At 32.9% G+C, this 19,749-nt stretch overlaps 1 protein-coding gene across 2 annotated transcripts; it reads right to left on the bottom strand.

Annotated features, from left to right (window-relative positions):
• Window positions 1-6,542: 6,542 nt before the first annotated feature.
• Window positions 6,543-11,638, bottom strand: LOC21412028 (zinc finger BED domain-containing protein DAYSLEEPER). Of its 2 annotated transcripts, none has more exons than XM_024161510.1 (2): window positions 11,353-11,638; window positions 6,543-9,183 (listed from the first exon to the last, which is right to left on the bottom strand). In XM_024161510.1, exon 2 carries the CDS (start codon window positions 9,156-9,158, stop codon window positions 6,792-6,794), a length of 2,367 nt encoding a protein of 788 aa, XP_024017278.1. In that variant the 5' UTR covers window positions 9,159-9,183; window positions 11,353-11,638; the 3' UTR covers window positions 6,543-6,791. The 2 variants fall into 2 exon arrangements, with proteins under 2 accessions (XP_024017278.1, XP_024017277.1); XM_024161509.1 differs by having other exon boundaries at window positions 6,543-9,180.
• Window positions 11,639-19,749: the final 8,111 nt, after the last annotated feature.

The following is a 19,749-nucleotide window of genomic DNA, read 5'->3' as shown; positions in this document are numbered from 1 at the left end:
CAAGCAACTAAATCCTAGTTGGATTTTTCCAGAGTCACACGCCCCCTGTGGTCCCACCACAGTGTGTGACAAAATAATTAAATAATCAAATTATTTAATATATAATTAATTATTCACGAGTGAAATAAAATACCGATAATTCACCTTGTCTTGCAAATAATACAAGGATGACGAGGGGACTTATGGACCAATAATTCTGAGCTCTAATAAAATTAATAATTAATTAAACTTTTTAATTAATTAATTGTTCTAAAAGTTACTCCACTAAAAACTTGAAATTACACTCTCGAAATTATAGACATAATTTACTTCTAAGAACTCAAACTGCCCATTTGATATAATCACTGCATATAGATCGATCCTCTATAAATAATTCGTAATTAGAGCTAGGTAAAATCCGCTAACCTCTCTAATTACTTTTTTATCCTTGAGTACCATTGATTCTCTAATGAATAGTATATTCATAAAACACATTCATGAATACAAACTCGTTACTTATTCAAGTATCGAATCAACCCTTAAGGGAATTATTTATCTGCTTCTTCAAAGAAGAAGGAATGGATTCCATCTTGTATATTAGCATTCTCGGCTACTTATTTCATCATATTCTCAAGATACAAGGAATAGGATTTAGGATCTCGAAATTCATACCGAGTAAATCAAAGAACACAAATCTACAAATAAGAGTCTACTAACAACTCAGGATTGAGATCATTCTATATATGACCATCGGTAGACTCAAATTTGATTTTTTATATTTAACGAAAATTATTAGAAAATCAAATTGTGTCGGTGTCCCAATTCTGCATAATCTCATTATGCATAATACACTCATTCAATAACCTTATATATTAATGATGCTGATAACACCATTCCATTCTTAATGGGAATGACATGTATTAGTAATGTTTTAATTAAAGATTCTGAAACTTTAATTAAATTCATTACGAATATCGTTTTGATTATTATCCTTAAATATTATCCTCTTGTATATAACACTTATATACAACATTTAAGATTACATAAACAATTGTGGAATTTTCAATGATATTCATAAAGTATTCAATAATACATGCACATAAATAATGAATAAATTATTTTCTTAATTAAATAATAAAATATTCTTATTACATCTCATGCTTTAAGGACACCATTCCCAACAATCCCAAGCCGTGCTCTTATACTAAAAACTGTCACGATTCCAAAGATAGGACCGTGATTATTGAGAAATTTATTTTTATTAAACTAGATTAATCAACAAAATCCAAGAAAAATACATATTCACAAAATAAATATTAAAATATATTGGTCTCGAGTCTTTCTTTTACAAACAATATTTAAAACAGTTCGTAAAATCTAAGGAAAATATTATAACTCTGGGACAATGTCGACCAATACAGTTTATATATAGAAATATAGTACATCTTAGAATTAAAACTATAAATTCAAAACAAACTAACCACTTCGAATCTCGTGCCTTCAATCCATTGACATCCACTTGCCATGCTGTAAATCTAAACCGTTAACTCTATAGGGGTTTAATGCGTTGAAAATAGAGAAAAAGTAAGCAAAAGGCCCAGTAGGATATAGTTTTAGAAAACTGCATAAATAAATGGAAGTACAGGGTCAGAACATGTCATCTGGAACCAAACATCCTTTTTCTAAAAGAAAAATAAACTTAAATTACTGGTTCCAAGCACCAGCAAGTAATTTAATGATAAATTACTTACAACCATTGCAAGGCCAATCACCACCATAGTGGCCCATATGGATTTCGGATCCTGCCCTGAAGGATACAATCTCCATATCTTGATTTCTAGGCCATCAGCGTTGTTACCATTTTTTAAAAGTATCTTATTTTAAGAAAAATATCCGTTAAACCTTAATTCAGTTCATTATGAATTCAATAGCATAAATCATGCTATTGCCTTAAAATACTTTTCTTTATAAAATATGTTTTATCTTTAAAACATTTCCATAGGCCAAAATACTTGAAAACAAGGCTAACAAGGATATGGAAAAGAGTATCCTACCTCTTTGCAATTTAGTCTACGAATAACTTCACGTTGTCCAACCATCTATTCTTGAAGCTCCACGTTCGATCGTGCCGTTAGCTTCATCATCAAAATAATGTTTTAGAATTTAGTTCTCACCTCTAAAACGAATCTAGTTCAATCATGTACAATTGTTTCCTATTAGTGTGCGTTGACTCAAATCTAAAGCTTGCAAACAACTTCATAATTCAACCTGGGGTTCTTTGAAAATTAGAACTCAATCCGTTAGTTTGGTTTCCCATTAAAATTTAGTTTAAAAATAAGTTTTTAAAGCATTTCTACAATACGCTAATAATTTGACAATCAATAGGAAAAATATCAAAAACCTGCATTTTGAGTTCAATTCCAAATTAAATTCATAGGAAATTGCTAAAATCAGTTTCCAAACACTTCAATATGCTCAAGAACTAAAAACCCTCAATTTCAACCTATATTTATCCACAATTTGTCCAAATCTAAACCTAAACCAAAATTCATCAAATCTAACCAAAATCACACTTTCTCAAGTTAGAAATTCAAATCCAAGAGTGGGGTTTTCAAGAAATCTTACCTCAAATTGATTGAGGAGTCTTGCTCCCTCTGTTTCTCTCTTTTTTTTCTTCTTTCCTAGTTAGGCAGGAACAAACTAAAGAGAGAGCTGAGAGAAAGAGAGAAAGCAAGGGAGAGAGAATGCCGGTGAGAGAGGGAGAGAGAGTGGGTGGCCGGCCGGAGTAAAGGAGAAAGAGAGGGAGGCCAGTGGTGAAGGAAACAGGGGAGACTGAGAAAAGAAAAAGAAAGAGAGAGAGAGAGAGAGGGAGAGAGAGAGAGCAAAGGGGGGGAGAGCAGAAAAGAAAGGGAAAGGAGAGAGAGAAAAAGAAAAGAAAGAAAGGAAAAGAAAAAGGAAAAAGAAAAAGAAAAGGAAAAGAAAAGGTGGAAAAAATGTATTAAAGGGTATTTAGAAGAAAAAGGAAAAGTGTATTTTCAAAACTGAAAGTAATTAAAATTTTTAATGACATGATTAATTAAGAAAAATCAATATCAGGCACACTAATATATCACAATTAACATAATTAAACATGTTTAATTCTTCCGGTTATTATAATTCTCCCACTTGAGCTGCATAATCAATTACAACAATACTCATATAATATAAAATGTCAAATAATAACATGTAAACAAAAAAATGGATAAAGACAACAAGCTTAAGCTTCAACAAGACTCAAGTGTCCTACCAAGCAATAAAACTATCGATAGGATAATTCTATTACTCATATAGACTTTCAGAACATAATCAACAAATTAAGTTTATCCATATAATCCCACAATTTATTATTTGATAATAGTATGTGAGTTAGTGATTATGCTAATCCACAAAAAAAAATGTTTCTAATTTTCTCCCACTTGGATAGCATAATCAAAAAACATGATACTCACATAAAACAAGATATCAAATAATAATGATGGTAATAATAAATAAAGTATGGACAAACTTGTAGCTTAAGCTTTATAATAACATGTGAATTTCTAATAAAATTTCCATTCTCACTTTAACACGAAAGATACTATGTATGCCTATACAAATAATTAGGCATTGAAACATTAAACACAAAATGGGCATTTCAAAAAATTTGAACAAACATCATATTATATGTCTAAATTTTATTTACCAAAATATCAAATTATGTGGGAGAACAAATAAAATATGACCATATAATATGGAGTAACAAACATGCTCTAAAATTTTAGGTCTCAAAATAGTGAGAATTAAAACTATCAAGAAAATATATGAAAAATCATTAAAATAAACAAATATTTAAATAAAAATATTTTTTGGTAGCTCATGTGCATTCATTTAAGGAGTGTGTGTATCCCAATGCCTTTTTTAAAAAGAAATGTTAAATTTTGTGGGAGAGCTCCGTAACATACGCATGCAATTTAACATGTTTAAACTCACGATATGCGAGTACATAAACATTCACTATTGTCGAATTCTCACAATTAAAATTTACTATGACATACAAAATCAAACAATACAACTAAAACTTTATGGCATTTAATCATCAAACAAATTATATGCAAAATGCCCAGGAAAAATTTGTTTGAAAAATTGTGAAAATCAACCACCCATAGATATATAACCTATATTATAAAAGAAATATGTAAACATAATTTTATGGTGGTCCAAATATAAAATAAATCATTTAACTAGGTAGGAAATGAAAAAGGGAGCGCAACGGCGAAAACGGCAGTCAAAACAGACTTCGGATGTGTTCGTACGGACCGGTCAAAGTTTGGTCAAAACTGTTTTTTTTTTTTTTGTCCCCAGAAACGAGCTTATTGAAAACAACATGTTGTTTTAATAACACGAAAGCCGTAGTTCCTCCTTCAAAGAAAAACGACATGTCGTTTGAAGCATCCCTGTCCTCTAAAAAGTGCAGAACGAATCTGATCAGATCCGTGACCCGACCCGTCGGAAAATCAAGCTCTGGTTGTCCATTTTTTATGTTTTTAAAGGGATTTTGATCCAAATTTCATTCTCTTTAGTTTTCAAACATCAATTTCACTCAAAAACCCATAAAAACCAAAACCCCATGGAAGAGCTTGAACGTGCAGTAAACAAAAAAAGATAAAACTATAGCCTCAAATCCAATGAGATAGGCTATGATACCATTTGCTAGAAATAATGGGGTTCTAAATACTCATAAGTGAGATCAAAACATTGAACCCAAAAATAAAACTATCAAATTGGATTTTGAAGCATATAGAAAAACAATGGTTCTACAATTACCTCCTCCACTTGGCATAAGAATGGCGTCATCCATGGTTGCCGAAAAACGCTCAAGACCGGCCAGAATTGGTGCTTGAATGACCTGAAAAAATCAAAGGGGCTTGATGAGTTCTTGAACTCTTTCTCTTCTCTGCCTCTCTTTTCCACAAACACCAACAACCCACACACACATACATGGCAGGGGGCTCAAAATTTTGGGAGAAAGAGAGAAACAGGCCAAAACTTGAGATGAATTAAAATTAATAGGCCAATAGTTTACATAAGTTAATAAATAGGCCAAATTACTGTTTTCGTCCATAACTTGTCTGGTTATGAACCATAACTTGACAAGTTATTGTCCATAACTTGTCTGGTTATGAACCATAACTTGACAAGTTTGTCCATAACTTATCTGGTTATGAACAATAACTTGACAAGTTATGGCCTATTAATTTTTATAACTAAAAATTATTCTATATACTTTCTTAAACTTTTTATATTAGCATATTTTCTATTATTTCCCTTTAATTTTTGCCCCTCTGGTTTTGTTTTGCCACACTAAGCAATGGGCCTTGGGCCTTAACCAAAAACGTGGAAAGAGAGGAAATTTGATGTAATGGGTTGACTAAATATTTAGAGAGAGTGAGTCCAAAGGCTCATGTACATTAGAAATAAATTGTCCATCCTATTATAGCCCTTGTTATAATACCATGCATAAACCATAATACAATATAATTGTCCATGAAATCATGCTCTAATTTGTGACATATTTAAGTGAATTAATAATGATTTGTGCTAGTCCATATAAATATTCCAACATCTTGTAGTTTTTGAATGCTACATATAGCATCATATTCTATTTAATTTGGCAAGTTTATATATTGTGTTGGTTAACACTCAAAACCAATTGACGCCTAAGAACGAGCACAGAGAGGTCACTTAGAGCTCGTTTGGTTCATGAATTAGAACTATGAGATTAGAATCATTTTTAATTTACGTGTATTTTTTGTGAGAAAAAATACTGTAGCGAACCATGAACCATAATTCGAATCAGAGAACGAATCCTCCAACCAAACGGGCTCTTAAGCAACGAGTAGTTAGGTCACTACTTTGCTTTCGACTCAAGCTTATATATTGATATTGGTCGAAGTCTAACTAAATGGAATCGAACTGAAAAGAGGGTGGAGTTGCTCCCTAATACTCACTGAATGCAAAAGAAGGGGCAATCCCCCGACATTCACTGAAAAAGTGGATTTGTCAACATGAGATAAAAAATAAAAATAAAAAAAAATAAAAAAAAAGTGGACTTTAACTTTACTAGTTCACGGAAGGGATGTTTTTAGTAATTTTTCTCGATATATTTGTAATCATTTTCTTAAATAATCTCTTCCCCGATTGAGATTAATTACTAACATCATGAAAATTCAAAAACTAAATTACCTATAAAAATTTCTAGGGACAAAATGGTATTAAATTCCTGTATTTCTTTTCCCCTCCCAGCCTTTTCACCCTGATACTGTTCTTAAGGCAACTAATCAATTTACTCGGTATTCAAGCCAATATTAAACAAAGGAAACAGGACATACTAAGAGTGGTACATAGAAGCAGGAACAGAAAATGAAGGGCATTTGGTAGATTCCGTGAGAGCAATCAAGTCCTGAATGTCCATGGTCACCCACGGCTTCTTGAGCTTAAATTCCCTAGTTAGTCTTTACACAGAGAGAGAGAGAGAGAGAGAGAGAGAACAAAGAACAGGCCAACCAAATGCTCATCTTTGAAACTGCCAATCCTAACATTAGAAACTAAAAATGAAAAAAAATAAAAAGCTGTCATGTCCAAGCATTAAGGTCTCTTAGAATGATACAAATGCCAACCTAATGGTGAATGACAAACTAATGCCTAATAAATAATACAGCACCTACCAACATACATTTTACTTCTGGCCAGGCAACCTACCATCATACATGAAGGATGACAGAAACTAATCATAATCAATATTCCATTCTCACAAGTGCATTTGAGACGTCTTGTAGCCCGTACTGCATCCAATCTTTGGCACATATAAGGGCTTCTACTGTCTCTGGTCGTAAAGAGCATCGATACTTATCCATCTCTTTCGCAGTGGTGTCAAATATCGAGTCAGGAGGAACAGTGGATACTGGGATTGACAAAATGTCACGAGCCATTTTCGAAAGAGTTGGGTACTTCAACTTGTTCAGTTTCCACCAACCCAACACATCGAAATCTTGGACGCGAGGCAACAAAGATTCATCCAAATACTGGTCCAGCTCTGATTTCATCTGTTGGCTAGTGGTCTCCATGATGTAGACGTCAAAATCCGTTAGCCCATTGTCGGACAGAAGAGTTCCTCCTTGTGATTCCTCCGTTTTAACATTGCGTGAATTACCTTCTTCCGCATAAGTAGGCGTCAGTGGCAGAGGCAGCGCGACGTATTCATGGAAAAGCTCGTGAATTCCATCATCAACAATCTTGATGTATGTAGGTGCTTCTTCACCATAGATTTTGTTGAAACTAAATTCAACAAGCTTCATTTTGAACCGGGGATCCATGACTACTGCAGTTGCCAATGCGAGGCTACAATCCTTCCAGTACTTGTCAATTTTTTCTTGCATTCTTTTAGTTAAGGAACTGATGAAAGGATCTTCACTTGTAACTGCACGAGCCAGCTCTGACTGAATCTTCCACACTTCATGGAAGAAGGTAATTGGCGTTGGGTTAGTTGTGGTGGTAAGGATGTTGGCTGCATCAAAGAGAAGTTTCAAGTATGTGCAAATTATCTCAATCTGCTTCCAATCCTCCAAGGATGGAGCTCCCCTGTAATCTGGGTCGGACGTATCCAAGCAAGAAAATACCTCTTTTAACTCAGAAGCAGCCAACAGCATCTGATACGTAGTGTTCCATTGAGTTTGGTCATCCAGAGACAGGCTCCGTTCACTTGGGACTTGAAGCTGTTCCTTGAGCTCGAGGAACTTTTCCTCATGAGAATCTGAAGTCTTCACATACTTTACACTTTCACGGACCTTTCGGACCTTTTCTTTCCCTTCATCCAAAACATCTTTCGCAATGCTGCTGAAGGTACGAGCGATACAATTCCCAACCAACAACTGACCATTGAGGATAAGTGGGTTCTTGATGGAGAGTAGAGGCCTCATATTTTCAACTGCGGCTTCACTGAGCGACTGATTATAAGTGATTGAAAACAATTTGTTCTCCAAACTCCAATCATGAAGACAAACGGCAACAGCATGGCTAAACGCAGTATCAGAGTCGGGATATGGTTCCATCACAACATTAAGAAGCCGTCTTTGCAACTTCCAATCACTATCAATGAAGTGACCAGTAATGAAAACATAACCCACACTTCGACTTGAAGTCCACATGTCCAGAGCAAGGCAAACTCGTCCAGGTATACCCTCAATAAACTTGATAAGATGTTGCTTTTCCATTAAGTATGTTGCAACACAATCCCCTTGGACAGTGTTGAAGCTCACCATCTGGAAATAAGGCTGCAGATGCTGGACAAAAGTTAAAAAGCCCTGGTGATCAACCATGTGAAGCGGGAAATCATGCATAATAATCATCCTAGCAATCTCGTGGCGGATACGGTCTGCATCAAACAAAACCTGGGGCGTGCTATTGGTTCTGTAACGCCGTTTTGGTGGATCAGAAGTGCTGTTACCTAACCTTGAATTAGGTGTATATGGGCTCAGCTGATTCTTGTCCTGGTTACGGAGCAATGCTGGGCATGTTCCCTTTGCAATATGGCGTTTCAGATGACTTGTACCTGCCACTTTTGAGCCTGTGCTATAAGCAAAACTTTGCTTGCATTGCTTACAGCACGCCCTCCTACATCCAGCACTCACAGTTTCAATGGTGAAGTGCTCCCAGACTATGGACTTCTTCTTCCTCCGCTTGTTAGGCTGTGTTTCCGGATTAGGCACCTCGCTATTTTCATACAAGCTTGGTGTCTTCTCTTCATAAGGAGTTAACATCTTGTCTTCATAAGGAGTTAGCATCTTTTCCTCATCAGGGATAGCTGTCTTTTCTTCACCAGGGGTAGCAATAATCTTATCTTCAACAGGGGTGGTGACAATATGGTCTGGACCGAGGGTGGTGACAATATGGTCTTGACCGAGGGAGGTGACAATATGGTCTTGACCGAGGGATGTGACAATATGGGCTTGACCCATATGGTCTTCACCAGGGTTGGTGACAATATGGTCTTGACCTATATGTTCTTCAACACGGGTGGTCACCATATGGTCTTCCGAAGGGGTTGTAACCATATGGTCTTGAACAGGAGTGCTGACCATCTGCTCTTCAACAGAAGCTGCCATCTTTGTCTTGACAGGTCAATTCCTGCTTTGGCAACATAAACAATATCCAAGGAAGGTAGTCAGTCACTGAAACTCTTCAGGGAAATAATATTATATAGTCCCAAAATGCAAAAATAAATGCGATTAATATGCAGCTTCAAATAAACCAACAGATTCAACGGACAAATCAACAAAAGACAATGGTGATGCAAGCATAACGCCTACTTATCCCGCTTATAGATTAAACATTTACCTTTCTCAGTTTAAGAAAACCGTATGTGCTCCCAGACTATTGAAACTAATTATCTTAGTCTAAGATTTGCCTCAAACGTCTTGAAAGTGTATATACCATATGAAGCAACAAGTGACTCAGGGCATTAACTTCTGAAAAATATAAAGCAAGATTCTAGAGAAGACTATTGGCTGCTTGGAATTGCTGGACGGATTAAGAAATAAAGACATTTAAGTAACCTACACGCTAAATCATGCAGATAAATATTCCTTAATGCCATGAAGCATATATATATATATATATATAAAGCATCGCATGGACTATACTACTACAATAGGCTCCTTACATACTATGGCCAAACCATTATTTCAAAAATCATAATAATAATAACTGAGTGAGCTAAATGGTTCCCAATTTTGTAATTATCATTCTTACAAATAAACCTATTCAAGCACTTCCATGTTTCATCACAATTAAACAACTATTCAGATCGCCAATATTGGCCCCTTGTATTTATACGATACTGAATGTTGTGGACCATATCCATTTACCCTAAAACTTTGAAACACGTAAAGACAGGATACAACAAGCTATCCCTTCCGAATACTCATTACTCACGTTCATTCTAAAGCACTATCCATTCATTAAAGTTACCGGATCAGCTGAACATAGCTATCAGAACCCTTGATTCCAGAGTTGAGCACCAAATATTGCAAAAACAACTAGAAAGAAGTAACTTAGCCACCACATCGAATGTTATAGCCCCAATCTTTTAGTTTTTTAATTTGCTTAGACAATAATAATGAAAAATCGAAGTTGCCCTTTTAACTTACTTAAAGCAACCAATAAAACAATCTTGATTTCACAACAAATAAAATTAAAAATTCAATATTTTTTTTTTTGTGTGTGTGCATAATATATTTTTGTTAAAGATACTTGTGAGTATATATACACATAAAGGTGTTGCTTTAAAGTCCACTCTCTCCCTTTCCATTTCCTTTTGCTTCTTCGAAACGTATTGTTTAAAAAAGTTGTAGTTAAAAAACTACTTTTGAGAAATACTACTTTTCTTTTTTTTTTCTTTTTTTTTTTTTTTGGATCATGGGGCTTTTTTTTTTTTTTTTTTTTTTTTTTTTTTTTTTTGGATCATGAGGCTTTTTTTTTTTTTTGTTTATTTTTATTTTTGAATGGAGCTAAGCATGAGGCATTTACAGTTAAAAATGTACACAACTTCGCCATTTTAATATCCTTTCGGCACTCTACGCTATATCGTCCAACACACCCAGCTCGGCCCCACTACTGGGCTGGGCCGGGCCGGGCCCACCAAGCCAAATGGGCCGAGACTAAAAAACACCATGAATCAGTCAACCCAACAAACCTTGACCACCCCAGATTCATTTCAATCCATCAGATCAACAAGGTCCGTCACAGATCTTCAACCAAACGTCAAAAAAACATTACCCTCGCCATGGATCCAAACATGGGTCAGGATCAAACAAGACACAAATATGAAAACTTCAAACGGGCTAAAAATAGCTTCACAAAACACAACAAGAAACAATCAAACAACAAAATAAAGATCTATTCACAGTTTATTATTATTATTATTATTATTATTATTATTATTATTATTATCCTAAAAGAACTTGGGCTTCAGTAACTCACAGAGCTCTAGCCCAGACAAAGAACAACAAACCATTCACCAAAACCAAAAATAGCAGATCGTCCAGAACCTAAAGATTAGCTTTAAAAAAAAGCTTGCACCTTTACACCCAAATTCAAAACCCACAAACCAAATCCAAAAAAACAAAAAAACAAAAAACCAAGAAATTACTTCGCCCAAAGCAATTCAAATTCCAAAATTCGAAACAGAACCACAAAAAATTCCAGACAATAACACACGGCGAACAGAGAATCGATGAAATAACCGATATTTAGCGGAGCAAAAAGAGAAATTAGGGCAAAAAAAGTTAAGGCTTTTACCGAAGGTTCTGAGACGACAACGGAAGGCGCGGAGGCGACGATCGAAGCTCGGAGACCGAGCTATGGAGGTCTCCGGGAATGATCGAGATCTAGGGTTTTGCAGAGAGAGAGAGAGAGAGATTTGGGCTTTTTTGGAACGAACCCGAGAAGCTAATTGGACCTTTAGGAAAGGGTCTTGAAGGGCACAGGTAAGAGATAAGATTGTTTTGGGGTCAGATTTTGAAATAGGGTCACACACAAACCAACTGATTGCCCTGTTATTTTTTGGGCATTTGGACTTTCTTATAAGGTCCATTGTTATTTTCCTTCTTCATTATTAGTTAGTGTTTTTTTTTTTTTTCAATAAGAAAAAGAACCGGACCACACCCAAAAAAGAGAGAAATTTAAAAAAAAAAATTAAGAAAGAAAATAAAAGCCCACATCTTTTTGTTACTACTATGTCCCTTTTATTGGGTCCGTACGAGTAGAGCGTGTAGCCCACCACTGAAATGTATTGGACAGTTCATGTAGTGGGGGCCCACATGGGTGGTGGATGTGTGAGAGAGAGTTCTTTAGCCCATTCCAAGGAAGAAAAAATCTCTCTCTTATGAATCTACTATGGAGAAAGGAAAAAAAAAAAAAAAAAAAAATTTGTGATTCTTTCTTCAAGCCCTGATCCAACCATAGGGGTTTTGTGGTTATTGCTGTTCTTATGGGTTGAGTGATGCAACCCAAGGTGAGGTATGCGGTCTACTTAGGATTTTCTTTTTGGGCAAGTTTTTTTTTGGACCTTTTGGACTTAAGAAGAAGGAAAAAAATTACTGAGGGGTAATTTGGTCCTTAAGAAAATCTAGAATTTATATCCCCTAAAGCGTTTATAATGATTGTTGATTTGGAAATTTGGACATGGATAATTATCCCACCAACCTGATTTGAATAATATTGGTTGCAATTAGACAACATGAGATTGGAAAAGAAATACTTGGGAAAATTAGCATTAGATGGTCAAAACCAAAATGAATAAGGGGAGAGAAAAGATAAGTAAGATGTCACATCATGGTAGCTTAGGTTCGTATTATATATGCATATATCCATATGATATCTTATAGTGAATGAGGAGGGTAAAAGCGTGATGTTGATTATATCAAGCTTTTTTTTTCCCCCACAATTTAAAGTTTGTCAAGTGGTACTGGTAATGCAAAGATTGCAGTCTATCATATTTTCTCATACAACTTATGGATATTCAAAAATCAGATAATGATTTCTAGAAAGGAAAAAAAAAAATTATCTTGTTATCACAAGTTTGATTAATTTGACTGATAATTAGATCAACATATGTGCCAATTCAAATTCTCAACCCCTATGCGAAAGAAAAAAGAAAAAAATGAGGTTATTAATTAGAAGATGAGCTGGAAACATAAACTACTAATATATAGGTTTTTTTTTCATCGTCACATCTTTATAAGAAATTATATATTTTATATACTGGTGTGATTTTTATACTATAGAAGGATCCAATTAATTGAAAATATCATAAGATGAATACCTTCTCGTCAAAAAGAATAAAGATTTAGCTTTTTTAAAACACTAATATTTACGTCATCTTTTCCACTTTTTTCATTATATACAAACTCAATAATATCAAAATTCTAAGAAAACGTACGTTACAAAACCAAAAGTGATAAAAAGAGGTGCAAATATCCTTGATTTTATCAAGTTTATACACCCTTAGCCCTAACCGATAGCACATCCAAAAAAAAGAAAAAGGATTATAAAGTTGGACGCCCCTAACTAGCCCAAATATGCAAATTCCCTTGAACAAATATTAAAAAAAAAAAAAAAAAAAAAAAAAAAAAAAAAAAAAATAGCTACTAGCTAGCAGCCCAAAGTATGTCCTTCTCCTTCGTTTGGTTATATTTCAATACAATATTGAAATGAAAAATGTTATGGGTATTTTAATTGGAGAGAGTAGTAGTAATAGTACTACCTTGTGGGTTTGGAGGAGCTAGAACTAGCTAATGATCAATATTAGATTATTAGAAGTCAAAAGGCAATATTTTTTGATGTCATCAAAGAGTGAAAATTTTTAGGCTCCAATTTGTTTAAGAAATGGATTACGGCTCACTTAGCTACAAATTAAGTTGAGAGGGAGAGACACAAAAAGTAAAAGCAAAATCTAACGATATATTTGTGAAATTCGTCCCTTGCACTTGGACTTGCTTCAATCAAATTAGTGTTCACCCCATTTTCTGATCGAATTTCATAAATATACATATATAACAGAGTTAAATTACGTAATTTTACCCCTATATTATGGCAGTTAATTAAAATTTATCCTTCATTTTTGAAAATCTTATTTGCGCCTTCATATTTGAGCTTTTGGTTTTAATGTTCTCATTCGAGCGTGAGACTTGCGCAAATCCAGTTTTGTCCTGGTTGGCAATGCATGAAGTGCAATCTCCCATGAGGCAGATCTAAGCAAGACACTGTTAGAATACACGAGTTTTGTTGTTTTTGGCATTTGCAATGGTGTGCAGTTTTGTGCTTGTTTGATTTCAATGTTAAGCTACTCCTTTTAAGAATTTGGCAGTAACTTTTTCTGGAAGGAAAATTTGGGTGTAATTCAAATGTATTATTTAGATAATTTGAGGGTAAAATGATCTCTAATTTCAACCTACATTGTGACATAAGGTCAAAGGTGTCATGTGTAGTTTCCAAGATTAAAGAATAAAATAATTTTGTTTAAAGAAAATTTCATTTTAGTACCCTGTGCCATATCGAAATATGCGTTTGGTATATTGTGTTTTGATAATTTCATGTAGGTACCTCGATATTTTAAAAAATAGTTTGTTGGTACTCCGAGACATTTTTTAGGACGCAAAATGTCAAATTTAGCATTATCATTAATTAATTAGAAACTAAAATTTATTAAACATATTTTTTAAAGATGCTTTAAATATATTAACAATTGAGAGTTTTTAATTTTTTAATTTTATGGTTTTTTTTAAAAATATTCTTAATATTTTTTTAAATAAAATTGAACAAAATAAGTAAAGAGTATAAATGACATTTCACATCCTAAAACACTACCCCAAGGTACCAAAAAAACTATTTTCCAAAACGTCAAGGTAGCTAAATGAAATTATCAAAAATACATGACACCAAACACATATTTCAATATAACATAGGATACCAAAATAAACCTTCCCATAATTTTACTATAACGTGAGAATAGAAGGGTCGATTATGTTATTTTTCTTATATAACATGTATAGTCTCTGTGCATATTAGCTATTGGGAGAAAACACATATGAAAATTATAATAGAAGAGTGGATTATGTTATTTTTCTTACATATTATATATAGTCTCTGTGCATATATGAAAATTACTATGGTGCGTGATTTCAATCTAATAGAAAAATAATTAAGAGATGCATGATTTTTTGGTTTTTGTTATTTATTTCGTCTAGAGATGCATGTGTTTTTTTTTTTTTTTTTTTTTTTTTTTTTTTTTTTTTTTTTTTTTTTTTATGTAACCCATGCATGGTCTTCAAACTTGAAGAAATTACTAAATGGGCTTTTCTCTCTTTTTGGTCCTTCTCCATGATGCTAAATGAGGTTACATATGTTGTTTTCTACTTCGTGAATAAAACAAGTTTCATGCAACCCAAAGCTAAAAATCTTTACCAACGTCCACATGAAGTAAATATCTAAGATTCAAGCCACTATTTTGGACTGCTCATAATAACCCTTTGAGAAATAAAGATAAAAAAATAAAAATAGAAATAAAAAATTATAACGAAAAGAAAAAGAAAATAAGAAAGTCAAAACAACCTTTCTAGTTCAATTCGGTGGTGACCCTAATTATTTTCCTATTAAAGGACAGCCCCTAAATACATAACAGAGTCAACCAGTTAAGAAAACACGTGCATGTGTCACATATGGGTACATACATCAGTAAGACGATACACCCAGTGACCCAGTTGTAGTACTCTTCTTACCACTTACCCCTCTATGTCACAAACTTTGAAATAAAACATTAATTTATTTTCTCTCTTTTATATTCAAAACTTAAGGAAAACTTATCTGATACGTCGTGTTCTTTTTAATTATAGGTAGTTATTACTGTTTTAAGAGTTAGATTATATTTTTTACGGTATAATCTGTAATTATAGTACTTGTGTTGTGCACTGTAACTTTTTAACGTAATTACTCATAAATTAAACTGTTAAAATCTTAACAATTGAAACAACAACTACCAATAATTAAAAAGAAGAAGTCCTACTATACAAGTTTTCAAATGTTAATATAAAAAGAAAACGGCTCTTTACCAATAATTAAAAAGAAGAAGTCCTAGTATACAAGTTTTCAAATGTTAATATAAAAAGAAAACGGCTCTTTTACTACTGCAGTAGTAAAGGTTTTTTAACTATTGAATTAATTTTTAAACAATCTGATTTATAAGTGTCACATTAAAAATATACACCTTACGATATAATAATTGATTGAGAGAAAATCATTAAAAAAATTAATATATAATTATTTAAAAAATTAAGAGAGCTTCTCTGGTAGGATTAGAAAAAATGAATTACTGATATTTTTTTTTTCAAATTTCAATCGTCATATCTATATCAAATATTATTATTCTTAATACTTTTTAATATGATGCGATTTTGACTAGATTAAGCATTTAGAAACTGAACCACCTGCCGGTCAAAGAAACTCCTAAGCAAATAAAGGCTTTTTAGCTGTTGAATTAATTTTTCAATAGTTTAATTTATAAGTGTCACATTAAAAATGCACACCTCACGATATAAATTAATTTTGATACACCTTACGATATACATAATTGATTGAGATAAAATCATTAAAAAATTAACCTAACAATCAAAATACAATTATAATTATTTTAAAAAAAAAGAGTTTTTTTTTTTTTTTTTTATAGAATCGGAAAAAATGAACTACGGATAGTTTTTTACTTTTAGAATTAGTATTAAAGATTATATGTTTCATATATTTTTTTAATATGATTTAATTTTAATCAAATTAAATAATTAGAAAGCTAATCCCAAGGATTTCCTGGCAGAGAAACTCCTAAGCAAATAAATAAATGAATAAAGAGGGAAAAAAACAGAAAAGAAAAGAAAGGGGGGCAAAGACCCGAAAACGCTGCTTGTGAGTGATGAAAGTAGAAAGACAAAGTCGTGGGTTAAATCAAATAGACAAAGGCTCTCCAATCGTGTCGGGGCATTTGTGCTGGTATAAGCTGACAGTGATATGCTGACAAAAGAGTACATTCATATTTCCATGCAATTGTCTCCCCCCATTTCTTTTTACACCTCCAAACCCACCACTTGCTAAGCCATATGTTCCTACTTCCTAAGCACCTTGCCGGTTAATATTGGTAATTGAGGCTTGGAATTTATCTCATCTATTTATTTATGGTCATCACCTTAATTTTCCCACTTTTACTTTCCCCTTGTAAAAATATCCATTTGAATTGTTCATAATTGAATTTGATTGACACAAAAAAGTATCTTCAATGATTTTCTCCATATACTTTGTTAATTTCATTCAAGGGTCGCTTATCATATATATATCCACTAGCTGATCATAATTTGTTAATTTCAGTTCATTTCTGTAAGTCACTAGTATACCATTGGTCCATTGCATGGTTAGATCAAAAGACTTATTTCTTATACAACTTTGCCTGTTTTGTTTCAATCATTGGAAGCCAAAAGTGATGTATGCACTTGAAACTTTGAAAGTGGCATGTGTAGAGATGTATTATATATATATATATATATATTATTGTTACAAAGATATTAGGTAGAACTCATCTGTAAAACGTGGCTTGTAAGGAGAGGAGACTAAAGTGCTTACAAAGTAACCTGTTAATTATCCTATAATTATTTTAGTGAGAATTGTTAGTAACATCATTGATAAAGCACTCGAATTTTTATTTTATCATAGGAACTGGAAAAAAAAAAGAGCTAATCAAGTGGGTAAAGTTTATTAGTATAGAAAGTTTACGATCAAATCATGCCATCACAAAAATTAGGAAGTGAGAGTAAGAATACAAGATTTTTTAAATATTTTGTGGGGCTTATAGCTTACATTTTACTAATAAAAAATGAAACAATCAGAATCTGAATAATAGTGGATACACGCATATACTCAGGAGTAATTTATTTATGTGTATAAGTTAAAGAGTAATTAAATAAACACGCAAAAAAAAAAAAAATAACGTGCAAAAAGACAGTTTCAGTGTGGGTTTTTTACATACACGTGTATATACAGAAAAATAAGTATGATTATAATACATACGATCAAAATGTAGGAGAGTTGGGCAACGAAGCCATGTTATTTGGTAAGCTTTCCAGCACATAGGACAAGGATATTTGAAATTTAAAATAGGTACATAACCTACTTCAATCAATTTTTCTGTTTCAGCCACAAAAAGAATTGGTGGTGCATCTTTTATAATTTGTTTTTGTTCTCCCTTGCTTTTCCTGTGGTGGCGGTGGTTGGTGGGCTAATTAATCATACTTTTTGGCAAAGCCATCTCCATCCAAGTGATCTAATCAAAGCCTCAGCTAGGAGCACCAAAACTCTGTGCACCAACTACAAAACATTTTCCCTAAATATCTTCTTTTTTTTCTTTTGCCAAAGATAAAGGAGGTAGTTGAGCATTATGGGGTATTATCAAATCAAACAATGAAAGCTTAGGTTAATAAGAAAAGATTGGGTTAAAATAAGTGAGTGCCAGCTAACTTAATCACAAAACGTAAAGGGCAAAGAGCAAAGAGGAAAAACAGGCACCACTAACCCTCTTTTTTTTTTATCTCTTTGATTTTCTTTTTGGGACTTTTGTGACACGGTGTACATAACTAAGATAGTATGTAATCACATTAGATTCAGGAATTAATATGAAAAATTTGTGTTGGCTGAATTGCATCATTCACCCTGAATTTATCCCACAGTTACAATTTAATTTTGAACTTTTATTTCAGCAATTTACTCTTTAAATTTAGAAACTTTTTCTGGTATGCCTCTCTACTAGTAGTATCAGTTTATAATCGTTATATCTTATCAAAATCACATTAGATTAAAAAAGTATGCAGAACAGATGGTTTCTGATATAAATCTAACGACTGAAAAGTAAAGAACTATCGATAGTTCAATTTTTCAGGTCTTATTAAAGAAATTCCCTTACATTTATTAATGTGTAGTAGCAAACTATCCTCATTTGATGACAGTGTTATTATTGTTTTTACAAAATTTGGCGTGTAATTAGCACAATAGTCGTTTATGAAAATCAGGCATGTTGGTTACACGAACAGGCAAGGGTTGGCTCCTACCTTGTCAGTTTGACCCCAACGTATAACTTAGCATGTTCATTTGACCTTGCACCTCACTCAACTCGTCAGTCTGACATTGACGTCAAATTCCGTCTATTTTATCGATTTGAGTCGAATTTTATTACAGTAAAAATATCTTAAAAACAGTCACATTTAACTTTTTTACTATAGTAAAAAGCTCTCATATGACCTTGACGCCAAACTCCGTCTATTTTATCGATTTGAGTCGAATTTCGTTACAGTAAAAATATCTTAAAAACAGTCACATTTAACTTTTTTACTACAATAAAAATCTCTCATATAAAGTCACATCTCAATTCAAATTAAAAACTTAAATTAACGAACTAAACGGACCCTAACATGAAACAAGCAAACTTGTCAGCTTGATCTCGGCACCAAATGATGCTTGTTGACCCGACCTCAACATCAAATCCAACACCAACACCAATAACATTGTTAGTTTGACCTTGGTTTTGATTCCGGCTCAACATTGGTGTCATCCTGGCATGTTGAACGCCATAGAGTTGATGACTTGATTCTAGGCCATCCACCCAACTTCAGTGCTAACCTCGATAGCAGGTCGCGTTTAGCGATTCAATATATATTTTTTGTTTAAAAAAAGTAACAAAATTATAGTTGCTAAATGTTTTTTTTATTTTTTATTTTTTAAAGCATAAAATAAGAAATAGGTAATTTAAAAAGAAAAATAAAACGTAGTTACCAAAAACATGTTTTTAAAGAAAGATGAAACAAAAAGGCATTTAAAAAAAAAAAACATTTTCATTCTTTGTTTTAAAATATTGAAAACAAAAACGTTTTCATTCTTTATTTTGATATTTTTAAATTAATATGAATTTATTTAATGTACCATCAAAAATTGACATTTTTTTAAGAGAGTTTTTCTGGTAGGACAATTTACGGATAATGTCAATTTTTTGACCGTTGGATCATGTCAAAATAAATTAAATTGAAAAAATGTGTAGAACATAGAATTTTTTTTTTATACAAATCTAACGATTGAAAGTAAATTACTCATGACCCCAATTGCTACAGGAAT

Source organism: Morus notabilis, unplaced genomic scaffold (genome assembly GCF_000414095.1).
Source record: "Morus notabilis unplaced genomic scaffold, ASM41409v2 Scaffold50, whole genome shotgun sequence".
NCBI classification, from domain to species: domain Eukaryota; kingdom Viridiplantae; phylum Streptophyta; class Magnoliopsida; order Rosales; family Moraceae; genus Morus; species Morus notabilis.
The sequence above is the reverse complement of the archived record's forward strand: the minus strand, read 5'-3'. Positions and strand labels throughout refer to the sequence as shown.

Bases quoted from the DNA above. Each gene is read 5' to 3' on its own strand.
- LOC21412028 (XM_024161510.1), bottom strand. From the start codon at position 9,158: ATGGCAGCTTCTGTTGAAGAGCAGATGGTCAGCACTCCTGTTCAAGAC.